Below are 19,847 nucleotides of genomic sequence, written 5' to 3'. Positions count from 1 at the left end.
CCTCTCATCTCTGTACAATAGTTGTATGCAAAACTCTTTTTTTTTTTTAACAAGCTGGAAATGGACAAAGTGTTTCAGTTAACTGTCTTCTAAGTAGCATTTTAAATGTAATAATTAAGGGGTCATTTAAGCTGGCAGGAATCATACCACAGAAAAACATGTAAGATAGTGCATGTGCAAAAGGAAGCACACCAGTCTCTGCCTCTGTCTTTATATTATCTCCCCTCTGTTTGCATGTTTCTATGTTTTTTCCTCTTTTTGTAAGAATACCAGTTGAATTTGATTAGTGGTTCTTCTAGTTCTAGTATAATATCTATACTTGATTATATCTTAAGACCTTACTTCCAAGCAAAGTCATATTTCCAGGTATTGGGATCAGGATTTGAAAATATCTTTTGGGAGTGGGGTCACAACTTATGAAAGTGTGTGTGTGTGTGTGTGTGTGTGTGTGTGTGTGTGTGTGTTACAAATATAAATATATGTAGACATTGTGATTTTTAAAAAGTGAATATTATTCCAGTAAGCTTATAAATCGAAAATAGACAATTTTTGTGTTTTTCTAATCAGTGGGCTTTTAAATGAATAAATCAGGTGGGGATATATAAATTTGAAACTTTATTTAGTGACAGAAAGAGCTTTACACATTCAAAATACTGGAAGCCATTGCTACAAAACTTCTATGAGTACCTGAATAACCAAAAAAATAAGTCTAGAGAATAATCCAAGATATGGAGTGCCTTTTTTTACCAAATACATGGAAAGTATGCATGTAGAAGTTGTCATGATTAAAAAAGTAAAAATTCTGAACCATAATCAGGTAGAACTTTAGGAAGATTACACATGTACAGGATGGACTGACAAAAAACGAGCATGTAGGCAAGAATAGGTATAAATTAACTAGCTCTGCATCAAGAGGATGACAATGAGGATGAAAAGAAGGGGATGGATGACAGATACACTACCAAGGAAGAATGGAGTAGGATGGAGAGAAAACTCACTCACTATAGGTAGGGGGATGCGCCTTACCACGCAATCCAGGTTTGAGCCCTGACAATACACAGGAGCTGCATTAACACTGGAAGAAACACCAGTGCTGGGTGCTTCTCCCTTTTGCTTCCTCTCTGACTCTCTATGTGAATGAAACAGTAGTCTGGAGAAATTATGCATATGTGTAAGATTCTGGCTCTGAAAAAGAAAGAAAGAAAAAAAGGAAGAAATGAAGAAAGAGAGAGAGAAAGAAAGAGGAAAAAAAGAATGGGCCTGTCTCTCCGCCTCTCTGTCTTTCCCTCCTCTCTTGATATCTCTCTGTCCTATCCAGCAACAACATCAGTGGCAACAATAACAATAACAACCACAAAAAGGGCAACAAAATGGGAAGGGATGGCCTCCAGGAGCAGTGGATCCGTAGTGCAGTCACTGAGCCCCAGCAACAAACCTGAAGGCAAAAAAAAAAAAAAAAAAAAAAGACAAAGAATGGGCAGTATTATGACTAATCTGATCTGATGGTGAATATGTAGGTGTGTCGCATGTTAATATATGCATTTACATAGAAGTTTTTATGTGTGCATTAGAGGGTCTGCACAATCTACAGCTATTTCAAATTCCAGAATCCATACTTATTTCTGTATCATTCATTTAACATTTTCATATATTGATTTGCTGATTAAATCCCTTTATATAAACACATTATTGCTTTAAATGGAAATTTTAAAATCACCCATCTTGACTAGTCTACTCTATTATATACAATAGACATTCAAGTATTTATTTGTTGGTATGCATGAACTATTTAGTCATGCCAGACCTGGGTCAAATTCATTAACAAATACTTGATTTCTATTTTGTGTCTGTGTTTTCTGTCTAGGAGAAAAATTAGGGAGAAAAGCCTAGACTAGTAGTTGGAGGAAATTGAAGCTTAAGTGTGGTAAAGAAATTGTAAATAGGCACCTAGCTAGTCTAAATGATTTCAAGTCCCCAGGGCAGGACAAATTATGCTCATTGATTCTGAAAGTATCAGAAAACTAGATCGCTGAACAACTCTCAGTGGTCTTTGAGGAGTCGTAGAGAAGTAGAAGTGTCAGGAGATTAAAGTGCCAAAGGGAGAAGGGAGAGATAAATTCTTGAATACCCACAGCAAGTGGTTTAATATTACCTGTAGGCAAGATTACAGGATGGTCCATTTATTAGCAGAGGAAGCAGCACATTGCATCACTAGATTAAATATATGTTCTTATTTTGATATAGAGAACTTGACAATAATTCATATTCATCTATATATTTTTCACCTTACTTTTGCTCAGATACAGAGATAAAATGTATCTAGATTTTGATTAGTCAGTTGGGGCTCTATTAACATTGATATCCTTTTGGATAATACTACATATTGGATGTTAGCACAGGATGATAGCTAATCAATAGTCAAAGAATTATATGAAAAAGCTGCTTATAGACAAATTCAATGTTGGGGTTTCAAACTTTTTGATCATGACCTACAGATGTATTTTATACCATTACTGGCTAAGCATATATGTGCCTATATATGCATGATAAAATAATGAGTATACTTGTATATTTTCTATTCTCTATTTTTATATTATACTTTGTTTTAAAGATTTCTAGTTGCAATCCACAAAATATATTTCATGACTGACTAATGAGTTTGAACCTAGTTAGAACCCAAATGTACAATGGTTTTAACCAAAACGTTTCTATCAAAGCTTTATCGTATCTAGGCAAATATTTGGGTGAAGTTATATATGAGGAGTGTTCTTGAATTTTCAGGTAATATAATGAGAAGAAGAATAAATAAACTTGGGGAATACCTGGTTGAGTGGACACATTGCCATGCACAAGGGCCATGTTTTAAGATCTTAGTCCCCACCTACCATAAGGGAGTAGTTTTACAAGTGGTGAAATAGTGCTACAAGAATCTTCTTTCCCCTCTCCTTTCCCTGCTTTCCTCTTGATTTCTGTTTCTATCCAATAAACAAATAAACAAAGTATTTTAAAAGAACATATAAAATTACTTGCAAGGCATAAGGGACTAAGGAACTTCTGCCAGATGAAATTTAAATATGAAATCTGAATCAAGTTAAAATAAAATAAATTTAAATAGCTATGTGAAATTCTATTCTTCACACTTCAGAATGCCCAAGTGAAACTACACACTGGATTTGTGGTCCTTCTTAGCAGCAACCTCATTATAGATAAAAAATAAAACAAGAACAACAAAACAAAGACTGTGGTTATTCAGTTAGTAGTAATTTTAACATGGTAGTGGAATGGAATAAAAATTATCTGAAAATCCATTATGTACCAAACATAAATCATTAATGTATCATATGAATCATTACTGTCATGTTGCTGAGAAATACTGAACAAAACCTAAATAACTCAATTTGGGGCTCCATTAACAAAAAAATACATTTCTCAAGGCTGAGGATTAGGTGACGTTTCCTTATGTTTTATACTGGTCTAAACCTACCTATCATATGGAGCATACTATGTCCTCAATACTATGGATAGGTTCTTGAAAACTGAGACATCAAGATAAATGATATATTAACTAACCCAAGTCCATATATACATATATATAATTAATTTTTAATTTTTATTTATTTATTTTTCCCCTAAGAGATCAACACTCAACTCTGGTTTATGCTGGTCTTGGAGATTAAACCTGGGATCTTTGGTGCATCAGACATGCAAGTCTTTTTGTATAGCCACTATGCTCTCTTCCCAGCCCAGAATTGAAATGCTTAACCTGGAAAACTATTTTCTTTCCTTCTTTTCTAAGAGCACTTATTAAATTTCAATTACAAGCCAGGTATGTGAGGTGCAAGAAACACTAAAATAGGGAGTCCAGCGGTAGTGTAGCGGGTTAAGTGCAAGTGGCGCAAAGCACAAGGACAGGATTAAGGATCCCAGTTCAGCCCCAGGCTCCCCACCTGCAGGGAAGTTGCCTCACAAGCTGTGAAGCAAGTCTACAGGTGTCTAACTTTCTCTCCCCCTCTCTGTCTTCCCCTCCTCTCTCCATTTCTCTCTGTCCTATCCAACAACAACAACAGCAATAACAACAACAATAATAACTACAATAATAAAACAAGGGCAACAAAAGAGAATAAATAAATAAATACTTAAAAAACATTATCCTCAAAAAAAGCACGAAAATAGTTATAATGTTGTTTTTTCTAACATATAATGTAAGGAAACATCATTCATTGACATCTGTTACTACCCCAAGTATCTTACATGTATTAATTCCTTTCATCCTTCAATCCTGTTAACCTATACTTTGAGTCAGATAAACTAAGGCTTAAAGGAAGTGTTACTTGCCCGAGATTACACAGAAAAGTAGGTGCTTCAGCTAGCATCCAATGCCAGGTCCCACTGAATCTGAAGCATATGCTCTCAACTACTATTCAATATTACTATTTAAAACTTAGATTCCTGGGATTCTTAGTATTGTAGAATTGTCCTTTAGAAGTGTGCATGTATTAAAACAAAAATGTATATGAAGTTAATAGTCATCACATAAAATATTTTTCAGCCTGGTGATTTAAAAATAGACTCCAAGCCTGAGATGTCAACCTTCCAACTCCAATAATCTGGTGAGAACTTTCCTAATACATGGGCCTACATAGTTCCATTTCAAATGGTGCACTCTTTAACAAAATTACAAATCCTATATATAGGCCTAATGGACTTGTACATGTACACAAGTATCAAAGTAAAAGTTCTTAATAGTCCTCTACAATCAGACCTAATAAGCTCAGTGAGCAAGTAGAAAGGCCTAAAGAAAGCACCATAGATTATCCAACCAAATATATACCACTTTAGCCTATACACACTTTTCTCCTACTCCTTATTTAATTTCCCTCAAGCACTCTATGTACTCAACTAACAACAAAAAAGAAAGATATATCTCCAAGTCTCTTCAGACAGCATCATCATTGCCACCCTTGATAATCCTTAGAAGAAACACTATATACAATTAGCTAAGAAATATACTTGTAATATATATATATATATATATATATATATATATATATATATATATTCAACTAAAGGACAATTTTTGTCCTTATAACAACTTTTATCAGAATCATCAAACAAGTAAATGCAGTAAAATTTAAAGTTCACTTAGACACCACTAAAATCCTATGTATATTTCCTCCACAAACCCAATTCCAGTTTGGATACAGCAAATAACACTCAATGCTTTAACAATTGGGATAAAAATCTAAGCTTGTCAGATAAAGAAAGGGCTACAAAAGCTGGATAAGGGCAAGAAATGACTCACTTAATGATGGCCTTTTTGGTCAATAACAGGCCACCTCTCATCTGGGGCCCTAGTTAGGGAATACTTGGATTCTCACATAGACATGATGGGCCTATCCCTCTATCATCATTTGTCACTTCCATCATGAACATCATCATAATCCTTCTTGTGGACCTCTCCAGGACTTTGCCCTCATTATAAAGTGGTAATGGTAGGGACTGCCCTATTTTCTGAAGGGAGGCTGAGTCTTCCTGCTCTGCCACTCAAGGAAGAGTGGTCTGGAAATGAGTGCAGCCTAGAGTGTTCCCAGCTGTGACCATGGACTGTGAGCTCAGACTCACAGGGGTTTAGAGGTTATACAGGCTTCTGTGCTAAATATGAATATATATGGACCCTCGGTTAGATTGATGGGGTAAACAGTTAATTGTATTTATATATTTTCTTCAAGTTTGGGAGCTACTCTGCCATAATCTAGCTTTCTAGTCCTATTCTCAACTTTGATACCATCTTCCCAGCCAGTAATTTTAGTACACCTGCATTTTAGCTATCAAGCTCAAGCAAAAATTACAAAAGTCATGGGTACCTAGGAAGACATTTAAAAATAGACTTCCTAGCTTCCTTTCACCCTGAGATCCCTGTTCCCATCAGTAACATTTTGGTTACTTTTTATTAAAACATATTATAAACATATATAAACATTATATTATTATAAACATATTGTCCTGCTTTATATCTTACTGCCTTTCAGCCACCAAGTTGCAGATGCTACTATGATTCCATCCGGAATTCCCTAGGCAGACAACCTCACCAACATGTGCCAGAACCTCACCTCTCCAGACCCTCCCCACTAAGGAAACAGGCCATGGTTATGGATCAACCTGTCAATGTCCATGTCCAGTGGAGAAGCAATTACAGAAGCCAGATGTCCCACCTTCTGCACCACCACAAGAATTTTGGTTCACATTCCCAGAGAGGGAGAGAGGTGCTATGGGAAGATGACCAGAGGGTTCTGTACTTCAATTCCATCAAGAACCAGACAGAGAAGAGGAAAAGGGAAGGACATTTGGAAGTATCAACAGGTGTAGGTGCGACTTCGGAAGAAAAGGCAGGGCCATAGAAAAATTGGGCAATATATATATATATATATATATATATATATATATATATATTTATTTATAGAAATATTAATCAACCCATATCTGTGACCTTGGGAAAATTGCAGGGAATGGTAGACAGAACTCTGGTAGCAGGAACAATGTGAAATTCTAAACCCTGTTATTTCATAATTTTGTAAATCAATTTTAATCACTAATAAAATGTAAAAAATAGACATTTAAGATAGCTTCTATTATAATATTTTATTTAAAAACATTACTATTGGGAATACTGTTACTTGCACATTTGCTAGGGAATAGACTTTGCAGACTAAAAGGAAATGGATCTATTTTTTTTCATAAATTTTATGTTTTGGGGATATGTTTGCGATTATAAAGATTTATCTCTGGTTTTAGTTGGTCTCACCTATGTCTATGAGTTACTCAAGATACATTTTTGGCTACATATTATGAATACAGGAGAACATTGACTAAATGCTAGTTGCTAAATTGACATTATTTCATTAAATTCATACTTTCCTGTGGACAGGAGTTATCTTCCCTGTTAGTGAGTGAGGAACTGTGTTCAGTAAATTAAATAGACCGCACAGATAGTAAGTTGTGACTATGATTCAGAAGCCCATGACTCTCCAGAATACCATACTACCTGCCAGGAACTGACAATGTACAGAAGAATTTTGTTTTTAATTGATGAGCACTTTTAAATACCACTGACTGAACTGAAGTACTCATAGTGGGATTTACCTACTTAGAAATGGTGACGTTCTACTCACTCACTCACTCACTCACTCACTCACTCGCTGTTTCCACTAAGCAAAATGAACACACAAGATAAACAAACTCAGTTCTCACACACAGACTGCCAGTGAAACAAAACAGGGGAAATTAAGGCAAATGTTAATGTTAAGTCATTCAGAAAGGGAACAAAGTACACTTTGCCATTGTCTCTCAAAGCACTGATGCAAGAAGTCTAAAAATAACAAGATGATCATATACAATGGGGGTGGGGAAAATAACTAGTATGATGGTGTTTCAACCAGCATGAACACATTTAAGATAGCATATCAGTTTAAATTTGCAGATGAAATTAGTGCTCAAAAAAGTAGATATTATTTGGGATAGAAAAAAAAAGAGCTGTTAACATTCTACTTGAATCTTCACCCAGATAATCCTAAAGTAGGTACATATGTTTCATGGCTTTTCTTTTTTTTTTTTTTTTAAATATTTTATTTTATTTATTCCCTTTTATTGCCCTTGTTGTTTTATTGTTGTAGTTATTATTATTGTTGTTGTCGTCGTTGTTGGATAGGACAGAGAGAAATGGAGAGAGGAGGGGAAGACAGAGAGGAGGAGAGAAAGACAGACACCTGCAGACCTGCTTCACCGCCTGTGAAGTGACTCCCCTGCAGGTGGGGAGCCAGGGCTCGAACCGGGATCCTTATGCCGGTCCTTGTGCTTTGCGCCACCTGCGCTTAACCCGCTGCGCTACAGCCCGACTCCCGGCTTTTCTGTATAGCACATCTAAGTCACATTATTAAGACTTACAGGCTTTCCAAATTTCTACCTAGTTTTAATCATTCTAGCATTCTATAATTCAATTACTATTTATTTTAACTGGACATGTTAGCTATGACTTCTTTCAGAAATCTCTGGTCAGTTTTGAATAGTCCAGTCAACTCAGCTTGCAAGTTCAAACATATATATATATATATATATATATATATATATATATGCACAATCAAGAAGGAAGCTAAATCATTGGTTTTGAGTATGGTTATTGTACATGAATTTTAACATGTTCCAATATCTTGAGAATTAACTCATATGCTAGATCAATTAAACATGAGTAATAACAAATTAGATAGTGGCAGATCTGGATCTTGATGCCTTTCATTTGATATGGCAATAAGATGATTTGAATATACCTCAAGATACCTAATATCTTTAGTGGATTATGATACATCTTCATTGAAAAGGGCATACCTCATGAAATGTTACAGATGAATGACATCCTTCATTTTGTAGAGTAAAAACAGCAGTTATGCCTACTTATTTTTTAGCATGATACTTTGGCAGGGAGATTGGTGTGCACATTATAATTTTCCTGAACTAAAATTATTTTTCATTCTCTATTTTATTCTTTGTGGACACAGCAACCCAATTTTATCACAGACCAAGTCTGAGAGTAAGAATTATCTATATATTTTAAACAATTTCAAAATCCTCTAAACTGTATGTGTCTAGGAAAAAGGAAGGCATCATTAACTGTTATCATATCTGAGGATCCCTATGCATTTTTTTTTTTTAATGCGGGATTTGTGATTCCCAGCAAACTACTCCACAGTGTCACACAGTGAAGCCTTTTTCAGGCTGGGAGGTGAGTTCAAGAGCTGTTTGTTGTTTAGAGCTTTATCCAGAGCGGATCACTGTTTGACAATTTCTATTTTAAGTCGTGCCTGTGTGTGCAGGTGTCAGCCTCTTTCATGGCAGTAGGAAAAAAAAAAAGGACTCATTCCATTCCATCTGGATCCTTCCCCCGACAACGCAGGATCGCTCTTCGTGGTGCGTTTGTTTCTGCTTTGCCAGCCACTCCTCCCCCCTCTTTCTCTTTGAGGAATTCCAGGGGGACCAGGTGGGCAGGACTGTGAGGAAGGGCGAAGAGGGGGCAGAATGAAGTCGTCTGCCACTCCCTATCTTTCTAGGCACGTGGCACTGGCAATAGCAGTTGCTGGATGCAACGACGAAGGTGATGAACCTCTTGGCAAGAAGGTTTTGAGGGAAGGAGGAGGTGGCAGCGAAGGCAGGACACACACACACACACACACTCTCTCTCTCTCTCTCTCTCTCTCTCTCTCTCTCTCTCGGTGTCCTTCCCCACAGGGAGATACACCCTCAAGGGAAAAGCTACAAGGAAGCCACCACCCGCCCCGCCTCTGCCAACTTGCCCCAGTGTCTGGCAGTGGTCCCCATGCACCTGCTCACCTGTCTATCGGTTCAGGGTGGTTGGGGGAGGGACGAGGGGTGTAGGGGTGGGTGGGTGGTAAGAGAAGGAGGGCAGGGCGAAGGAGGGGGTGCACTGCGGGCTCCGCCCCCCAGAGGCTCTGCGCAGGCGCAGTGGCCGCTACCGCAGGCAGGGGGCGGCAACATGGCGGAGTGAGCGGCGGCGTCGGGGCTTCACAACAACAGTGGCGCCGGTAGCGGCGGCGGTAACAGCGTCAGTCGCGTCGGCCCGGCCTGAGCTCCAGCACCGGCCTGCGCTGTGGCCAACTGCCCGAGCCCCTGGGCTCTGCGGCGCGGGGGCAGCATCTCCGCGGGGGGCGGGCCGGAGCCGGACGGACCGGGAGGAGGAGAGAGGAGAGGAGGCAGCGGCGGCGGCACAGCTGCTGGGCGGGCACTGCCGCTCGCCGGGCAGCGGTTAGCGGCGCCGCCACCGCCGGGAATAAGCCTGGGAATAAGCCGCCGCCTGTGCCGGGGAGGGCGCCGGGGCCGGCCGGGCTGAGGCGCTGGTGGATGCTGGGCTCCGAGGCGACGGCCGGGGGGCGGGGGCCGAGGCAGGTGTAACGGTACCCGCGGAGGCAGCGCCGCTGCTCTTGCCTTCTCCCCAGGAGGGGGGCAAATGGCGAGCGAGAAAGCGGGCCCGGGCCCGGGGCTCGAGCCTCAGCCCGTGGGGCTCATCGCCGTCGGGGCCGGAGGCGGCGGGGGCAGCGGCGCAGGCGGCCCGGGGGGCAGCGGGATGGGGGAGCTCAGGGGGGCGTCCGGCTCCGGCGCGGTGGTGCTGCCTTCGGGGATGATTAACCCTTCGGTGCCGATCCGTAACATCCGGATGAAATTCGCAGTGTTGATCGGACTCATACAGGTCGGAGAGGTCAGCAACCGGGACATCGTGGAGACGGTGCTCAACCTGGTAAGGGGAAAGGCTCGGTGCTCTGTGCTCCGCGGCTGCCGGCGCGGCCCCATGGCCGCCCTGCCCGGCCGCGCGCTTCCACCCTCCGTCCCTCGGGTCCCGCGCGCAGCCGGTTCCCGGGAGCGGCTCGCCCTGCGGGTGACCTGCCCGCGCGCCGCACTTCCCGGCTGGCTCCCCGTCCCCTCCCGCCACCTGAGCGCGGTGCCCAACTTAACACCGCTTGTCACCACTTCCCGCGACCAGGAGTAGACTGTCGTCCCTTGCCGGGGAAGGTTTCAGGGGCGACTCTAGAGTTCAATGAAGGGGGGGGGGGCGGGCGAGAAGAGGCGGCCTCCTTTTTCTTTTTTCTCTCCCCCCCACCCCCAGGGGTTTCCTTCTCCCACACTCTTTAATTGTCCGCGATGTCACTCTCTCCTGGGATGCAAAGCCTTTTCCCCTCTGGAGCCCAGATCCCCGTTGCTACTGAAATGTGAGAAGCACATTAGCTCTTAACTTGAGCAGCTGGGGTGTGAGGTTTTCAAATGGGGGAGAAAAATGATGCAGTTTCGCATCTGTCTTTAAATATATTGTGAGGCTGTGATGGAGGGAGTATTGTGACTGTAACCGCCTCCCCCCACACACTCCACCCCATCTCTCTTCTCTCTTTTTTAGACAGCCTTTCTGTCTTTGTAATACTGTCCTGAATATGCTGACCTCTCAGTCTTATTTTGTGCACACAAAGTGTTAAATTGTGACACCAAATCATACAGGTTGGTTTCTGTGGTGGCCTTGAGAGACCATGGCATGTGGATAAAGACTAAAGGAAGGTGTTAAATACAGCCCTTGGTTCAGGTTTCTTTCATGATAAGAAAGAGTTACTGCAGAACTGTGCATGACTTAATGTTTTGCGCTATCTACAGATAGGCTAAGAAGTATTCAAGATGTCAGGGGCAAGGGAAAGAATAAGGAGAAGAAGAATAAATTGTGGATAACAAGAAGTTGCTCATTTTAAAATAAAGCCTTGTAAAGGCAATTTCTTTTCTTTCTTTCTTTCTTTCTTTCTTTTTTTGCAGCAAAGCTTTTAAAGCAGTTTTTTTTTTTTTGCAATATTGTGCTGTGAGGTTTGGGCTTCGGAAAGCAAGTCTTGAAGCAGGAACAGCAATCAGTTGACTATTATATTTGATGTCGAGTTGAAGGAATATAAAAATATGCTTGCAAAGAGCTTTTATAACACCCAAGTAGTCTGCTTTTCCAGCTAAAAAATTATTTTTATTTGGTCTACTGGAGAACTGAAAGAAAGCTGCAGCTACAGCAGTGGTACCTTGAGACATGGATTAGATAATTCCTACTGTTTATGAACGTCTTAAATTACGAAATACAGTTTTTCTTAAGCTAGTTTGTAAAATCAAAGATAGGTATATCATTGCTTTGTTATATTTAATCACTATTTAAATGTACAGCATCTCTTCCTGTTTTTGTGCACATTTCAAGTAAATCACAAAAAGTCAATGTAAGTTTGAGGGAAATCTCACTATGTTGGTATAACCAGATTCTTTTTAAAACAATAATAGATACTGTTTCCATGAAAGTTTCATTTTTAATCAGCTGTAGATAGAAGGTCAGTCTGTGCCTTTTAAAAAGAAATGTTAAAATGTGTGTTAGCATAATAAGTACAGTATCATATACTGTATTTCTTTACATTTGAAGCTTTAATTTTTTCCCTAGTTTTTGCCTTTGTTATTACCACTTTTATTTAAGGGATGAGCTATAAGAATATTTTAATAAGTATTTCTGTGTTTATTTTATGTGTCTTCATATGATAAGAGGTAATAGGTCTCTCTCATAAGCTCTGAGCTTATTTGAATGTATAGCCAGTGTGTGTTCTGCAGCAGTAGCAATGCCTATGGCTCAGCCTCTGAACAGATAGGATTCAATAGATATGAAGAAGGTCAAGAAAGAAATATTTCGCTTGAGAGCAAAAAGAAATTTAACTCTCTTCTGTGCAATGAAAATCTGGTTGAAGTCTCAGTATGCAAACATTATTTTAGAGATTACTATTAATGCTTATGCTATTCAGCTATAAAGAGATATTGAAATATATCCCCAATTTACTTAAGACCTTGTTACTGCACTGATTTTTTTCTTTTGGAATAAAAAAAGTTAGGTTTAAAATGTCATGGTATGTATGTATTTAAAGAACTAGAGAATGAGGTACACTTTTTAGTTGAAACTTTTGGGGCAAAGAATAAATGGCAAAGGCAATGGTTTACTGTTATGTTACTAAGTAAATTGATGTGAAAGATAAATTAGCTATTTGAAGTGTAGTATTGAACTATAGATTTACAGTTTTCTCTTTTCAATATATTGATGACATTTTTTAAATGATTCTGAAAATATCTGAAAATCTTAGTCATTAACAGCAAAATCATTAAAGCTTAGTTTTATCTAATTAATATGAACATCAGTAAAATTCATTTAGAGTACACAGTGATTTGTTAGAGATTGGAAGTCATGATACTGTCTCTAAAGCAAGTTTTCTCAGTAGGTAGAGATAATGAAATATCTGTCACAGTAGCCAATAGATAGAAAAGGAGAGAGTTAACACAACTTTAAAACACATAAATTTCTGCCTTTTAGTAGTACTCTATTTCAGTTATCTTTAAATACTTTTCTTTTTGTACATTGTTTCTCTACATAACAGAGTAGTAATTGTCCTTTATTTCAGATGATATTTCTCACATGCCTTACTGAAAGAATTAAAAGTTACTGAGTTAAGTTCATGCATATAGTAAAATAAAGGACTTCTTTAACATATCCACAGCCATGTCTTTAATTATTATGCTTTTGTTTGGTGAAAGTAGAGGTTTGTTTTCACTACACAGGTGGATTGTGGGAGTTTGTTGAAGACTCACCAATGGAATAAAAAGATGAAATGGGTAATTTCCTTTGTATCCCGATACATTTTATATAGTGATATACTTAAGACATTCAAATATGTACTAAATAACATCAGGAAGATGAAATGAGTTTGTCAATAATATGAGAGTATATTGTTAGGAATTTGACATTGTTGCTTTACCTGTGAAAGAAACTGATCATCAATAAACTTTATCATCAGAAGGAATTATTTATTACGACTATGTCTACAACTTTTAACTGTAGGAGAGGGACTTTGTTGGTTGTTTTAGTTGTAATATACATACTACTTAATCCATTGCTTTCTTTGTAAACATACTTATGTTTATATAAGATTTTTCTTTTCAGCAAATACTATGTAAATATCCCATGCCATTTGTTTATGACATGAAACTATATTTACCTATTTTTAAATAAACATTTAAGAAAAGATAACATAAAATTAGTATTTGATTAATGAAAAAAAAATCTCGAAAAAACTTTTTGAATAGTTGTTTTAGGCAGTATCATTCAATAACACTTAATTTAGTTTTCTTTTTCCTGAATTACTGTTGGGGGCAAGAGTGTTGTGCAGATACTTAGCTTGCAGAGATGAGGAATGGAATCCACATGCCAACAACTGTAGGCAAACCATTATACCTCCAGTAAAATTAAAATGTATACACACACACACACACACACACACACGAAAAAGAGAATATATATGTAGTGATCAAGAAGGTGGTTCTGCATGTAGAGCATATTCCTTGTTTCTGTGAGGTCCAGGGTTTGGCCCACCCAAAATGAAAATGAGAAGTACATATTTAAAAAATGTATATATGACAGTTTCAAAGTTTTGATGCCTTGGGGAGTTCTGAGGTTTTCCATAGAAATGTTAATTTAGTCAAATAATGACACTAAAGAAACATTCTATAGCTGTTCTTTGACCCAAGTTGTATTAGTTTTAATTAAGTTTTTTTTTTTTTTTTTTGTGAGTTGCTAGTCAGGGTTTGGCAAGTACCTTTAGTTAAATGTATCTCCAGTTTCTCTTCCTGTTCTTTTGGTATATGTTCTCTGAACACAGTGTAAAGAAAGTCCTTGGGTCTAGTAGGTCCAATACCTATTTTAGATCACCAGTGTAGGCTTTAGTACAACAATCTATTCCATTATTGACTCTTAACTGAAAATACTGTTTTACATTGAATTTGTGCCATAGGTTTTTCATTTCCTTCCTGTGCTTGTATTTTATGCACTGTCAGAACATCTTCTACCAAGATATGCTTACTGCTGTCTAGTATTATAGTTATTTATATCCTTCCTCTCCTCTGCTGTGAAACCCCATGAGGGTAGGAACCTATTTCATGTATATTTATATATATTTTTTCCTCCTCCAGGGTTATTGCTGGGCTCGGTGCCTGCACCATGAATCCACCGCTCCTGGAGGCCATTTTTTCCCCCCTTTTGTTGCTCTTGTTGTAGCTTCGTTGTGGTTATTATTATTGCCCTTGTTGACGCAATTCGTTGTTGGATAGGACAGAGAGAAATGGAGAGAGGAGGGGAAGACAGAGAAGGGGAGAGAAAGACAGACACCTGCAGACCTGCTTCACCGCCTGTGAAGCGACTCCCCTGTAGGTGGGGAGCCGGGGGCTCGAACCTGGATCCTTACGCCGGTCCCTGCGCTTTGCGCCACTTGGGCTTAACCCACTGCGCCACCGCCCGACCCCCGTATATTTATATTTTTGTTATTTCTGGATCTGGGGTATGTTAGGTGCATTTAAGTATACACTATTAACCAATAGTAGATCACCACTTTCTGAAATTCTGTTCCAGCAGCTGAGGCCCAACATAAGATCCTGAAATAAATTAGACTCATTTAAAGTTAATATAGTGCCTATTAATTCTAGTTTCGTAAGTAGAATGTTTTGAATGATGTTATTTATGAGTATTTATACATATGTAAGTGTTACTTGAAACTGACATCTTGCAATAGGACTTACAGTTTTTTAATAAACTTATGTATATGCAAATAAACACATTAATAATGATCAACAATATGACAGGATTGTGGGGTAAGGGGTATAATCTCATACAGTTCCCAACACCAGGACTCCATATCCCATCCCCTCCATTGGAAGTTTCCCTATTCTTTATCCATCTGGGAGCATGGGCCCATGATCATTGTAGAGTGCATTAGGTGGGAGGTCTGGCTTCTGTAATGTCTTCTCCAGTGGACATGGGCATTGGCAGGACAGTCCATATGCTCCAGCCTGTTTCTGTTTTTTCATAGTGGGGTAGAACTCTGGGGAGGTGGGGTTCCAGAACACATTGGAAGTCAATGTGTTCTGCCCAGGGAAGTCAAGTTGGTGTCATGGTAACATCTGCGGCTTAGCATATTATGTTAATAAAGAATAGCATTTAAATAGAATTTAATAGAATATAACTTAAAAAGAGATCATTAGGTCAGGTAAATAGCATAGTCATTATGCAAAAGACGTTGATACTCTCAGGTAATAGGTTCAGTACCCAGTACCACCATAAACCAGAGCTGAATAATGCTCTGGTAAAATAAATCAGTTTTTGTCATATTACCAGGAATAGTGGTAATCTCTTGTTTTTGTTTGTGTAGTATATATTTCCCCTTTTGGTAATGCTGCATCAGTTTTCCTTTGGTAAACCACTCACTCAATTTTGGTTCAGCTAGGTTAGGTGCACATACCCATGACCAGAAACTTGTGATTGACTCAGGGATGAACATTTAACACAATGGAGTTACAGTGTCATGGTCAGTCATTAGACTTACTCTGAACTCTTTCTGTTCGAAATGCTGTGTTAGTAGATTCATATTGTAGTTAGTGGGTGCCTATATTAGAATATGACTAAGTATAACATTAAGGGAGGAATAGAGAGATTCTGCTTGAGCACCTAGAATTTTCAGTTCTTGAGGTAATTACCTTCCAACCATTGAATTTGCTTTTATGGTACTTTAGGGGTGAGGTAGTGGTGGACCCAGTAGAGTGCACATGTTACCGTGCCCAAGGACCTGGGTTCAAGCATCTGGTCCCACCCTGGAGGGTGGGGAGAGCTTCATCAGTGGCAAAGCAGTGCTGCAGGTGTCTCTCTTTACCTCTCTCTCCTTTCTCTTCTCAATTTCTCTGTCTTATCAAATTGGAAAAAGAAAGAAAGATGGCTTCCAGGTGTGATAGATTCCATATGTAGGCACCAAGCCCCAGTGATAACCCTGGTGGCAATTAAAAAAAAAATAAAAAAGGTTTGTTACTGTTATTAACTCAGCTCTATTTAGATTGGATTTTGGTAACTTGTAAGTGAAAATAATTCTAGCATAGACATTTTAACTGGAAATAGAACACTGTGAATAATTGACCTTAAACACTGCAGGACTTTGCTTTCCTGTAACAGTCCTGTAAAGGAATTGTGGAACAGCTGCTTAAATTGTCCTAAGTATTATCTTGGTCCATGAGACTTCTGCAACTGGAACTTTATGGATGGTGGAGTGTTTTTTGAACACTTCTTGGCAGGAGGGAGGGGCTTTGATAACGTTATTTTAAGAGAAGGATGAACTTTTATTGAGAGGAGAACATTGCCTGAGTTTTTTTCTTTTTTCCTGCATATAGCTACCATCCTATATAGCAGACAAATTAGAGTATAAAGTAACTTGAAGGTTGGAAACCCCCTCCCTCCAAGTTTAAATTGATAGGAGGGAAGGCAGTTTAAAAAGGCCGTCCCTTGGGGCTGGGTGGTGTTTCACCTAGCTGAGTTGCAATGCCTAACTGCTTGGGTTTAAGCCCCTAATTCCCACCTTCTGGGGGTTGTGGGGGTTCACAGCAGTGAATCAGTGCTGCAGTTATCTCCCTCTCTTCCCCTTCTCAATTTGTCTCTATCCAATAAATAATAAAAGATTTAAAATATACCCAAAGCCCTTTGTTTGTTTATTTTTACCAGAGCACTGCTCAGGTGCTTATAGTGGTGGGGGGATTGAACCTGGGACTTTGGAGTCTCAGGCATGACAGTCTCATTGCATAAACATTATACTATCTTTGCCCTTTTAAAAAATAAATAAAAAGACAGCCTCTTGATCAAAGTAACAATCCAGTTATTAAGATACGTATTCCAGGATGCAACCAGGAAACCCGTGAGAGAATGCTTGTGTTCCTCAATCACATTGCTTCAAGGAAGTCATTAAGCAGAGGGTTATAGCGATGAGCACTGTGGAGGCCTGTTGCTATGAGACTTAATATTGTTATGAATATGAAAAGGCAGAAGTTTAGATTGGCATACTAAATTTTAGCCTCTAATTCAACCATCTAACTATAATAAATTGACCCAAAGCTTACTAAACTCTTACAGAAACTAGTAATTAAAAACAAAAAAGCCTTGTGCAGCGCTTTTGTTGAGAGTTTATCAAAAGTGATGTTTATTAGAACACTGATTAATTTAGGTGCATAAAAACCATGGTATCAAAATAAACAAAGAGGGAATGACCTGTTAGCCATCTGACTGGGCGCCATGAGTCCTTAGTCTTAGTCCTTAGTCTTAGTTTTAGTCTTAGTCCTTAGTCTTAGTTCTCTGTGTTCAGATACATGTCTGGGGGAAGCTGCATGATACAGGTTCCTGGGAGAAAGTAAGCAGGTGAAGACCAGCAGAAACAGCGGAATGAGAGAAAAGCCTAAAAGGGCTGAACTGCTGCCAGGCGCTTGCTTAAATAGTATGTTGTACCCACAATAACCTTGTGAGTTTGCATATACCTGTGGTATGCACTTGACATCAGGCCGACATCAATTGTATGCTAATTACATTCATGTCCCATAATTCATTTTGCTCACCATAAGTATGAACAAGGTTCCCAACACTTACGGTTTTCAGGGATACCCCCACCCATATACACACAACCTTGTGCTTTCACTTTTAAAGATGATTCAAAGATCCTGAACTTCAGGAAGAAGGAATGGACTGTTAAAGTAGTATAGTTGCTAGAAGACAAGTATAAGGCCATGAAGGATAATAAACAAGAGGTGTCTTAACAAATTCAAGTTCAATGTATATTTCAATTAATTTACTTTTATTGAAGCAACATTGCTTGATAACATTATGTAAGTTTCAAGTAACGCCATAATAAATCATTTTTGTATATTTGGCATTAAACTTACCTAGAAATCTAATCCCATATTTCACCATACCATTGACTTTTTTTTTTTTTACTTGATTTACTCTTCTGTTCCCCTCTTGTAACCAATGATTTGGTCTTATAGTTTCACTTTTTTGTTTTGTTTGCTTTTTTTTTAATTTCTTTATTGGGGAATTAATGTTTTACATTCAACAGTAAATACATAGTTTGTACATGCATAACATTTCCCACTTTTCCATATAACAATACAACCCCCACTAGATCCTCTGTCATCCTTCTTGGACCTGTATTTTCCCCACCCACCTACCCTAAGAGTCTTTTACTTGGTGCAATACGCCAGTTCCTTTTTTTTTTTTTTTTTTAATTTAACTCAGTAACTTTTTTTCTTTTCTCTCTTTCAGGGCTTTACTGTTCTGGACTGACTTTTACAGTTAGGGAGAGAGAGAAACAGAGAGAGTGAGAAAGACATCACAATACTAAAAGTTTCCTCAGGGAGATCATGGTAGGGCTTGAGCCTGGTTTCTGTACCTGGTACAATGGGTGCCTTCCCAGGTGAGCTGTCTTGCCAGCCCATTAATTTATTTTGATGTACTGCATATGACTGAAATCATATGGTGCTGATATTTTTCTTTCTCTGACTTCTTCCACTGAACACAACAGCCTTTGCATGCTGCATCTGTATTGTAGCAAAAAGCAGGATTTCTCTTTTCATTTCTTTTTTTTTTTTTTTTTACGGCTGAGTAGTAGTTGTTTATGGTGTGTGCGTGTGTGTTCATTGTGCTTGGAGCAATTTATGTACCTACCAGTAGTTTATAAGGGTTCCTTTCTCTTTATAGTCTCTGCAGTACTTGTTTCTTTCTTACCTGCTGGATAATAGCCATTTAATTGAAGTCTTTTGAGCTAGAAATCATGAGTATCCAACCCAAACATTCCATTGTCAGGGCTGGGCATTCTTGTGAGTAGACTAGTAGTATATATTTGACCTTTCAATTAGTGACCATTAAATTTACAGTTTTTAATTTTTATTTATTTATTTATTATTCCCTTTTGTTGCCCTTGTTTTTTTGTTGTTGTAGTTATTGTTGTCATTTTTGTTGGATAGGACAGAAATGGAGAGAGGAGGGGGAAGACGGGGGAGAGAAAGACAGACAACTGCAGACCTGCTTCACTGCTTGCGAAGCGACTCCCCTGCAGGTGGGGAGCTGGAGCTCGAACTGGACTCGAACCCGGCTCGAATCGGGATACTTACGCCAGTCCTTGTGCTTTGCGCCACTTGCTCTTAACCTGCTTGGATACCGCCCAGCAACCTAAGTTTACATTTTATACTCTTCTAAGTGGGAATTATCATGTTCTTCTTCTTCTGTGTGTCTGTGTACATATATCTGCATGTACACATACACATGAATACTCACATACGTACACACATGTGTTTTTATGTAGTGGAAGGGCTTCACATATATGTGATACCACTGTGCAGTCACTTTCCCCAGGCCAGTGTTTCATTATTTTAATTTAGAGAGAGGGAGGTAG

At 38.9% G+C, this 19,847-nt stretch overlaps 1 protein-coding gene across 5 annotated transcripts in view; it reads left to right on the top strand.

Moving 5' to 3' along the window:
- The first annotated feature begins 9,472 nt into the window (after positions 1-9,472).
- The window catches only part of NBEA (neurobeachin), a 546,841-nt gene continuing 536,466 nt past the window's right edge, over positions 9,473-19,847 (top strand). For 2 of the 5 annotated variants that reach the window (XM_060191623.1, XM_060191622.1), the window contains exon 1: positions 9,473-10,300. In XM_060191623.1, the coding sequence (XP_060047606.1) occupies positions 10,013-10,300 (288 nt within the window). In that variant the 5' untranslated portion in view covers positions 9,473-10,012. The remainder of the gene's footprint in view (positions 10,301-19,847) is intronic. The other 3 variants (XM_060191624.1, XM_060191625.1, XM_060191627.1) reach the window with 2 other exon arrangements.

This window comes from Erinaceus europaeus, chromosome 5, assembly GCF_950295315.1.
Source record: "Erinaceus europaeus chromosome 5, mEriEur2.1, whole genome shotgun sequence".
Taxonomy (NCBI): Eukaryota; Metazoa; Chordata; class Mammalia; order Eulipotyphla; family Erinaceidae; genus Erinaceus; species Erinaceus europaeus.
Note: the sequence above shows the minus strand (reverse complement) of the source record. Positions and strands in the feature narration are given on the sequence as shown.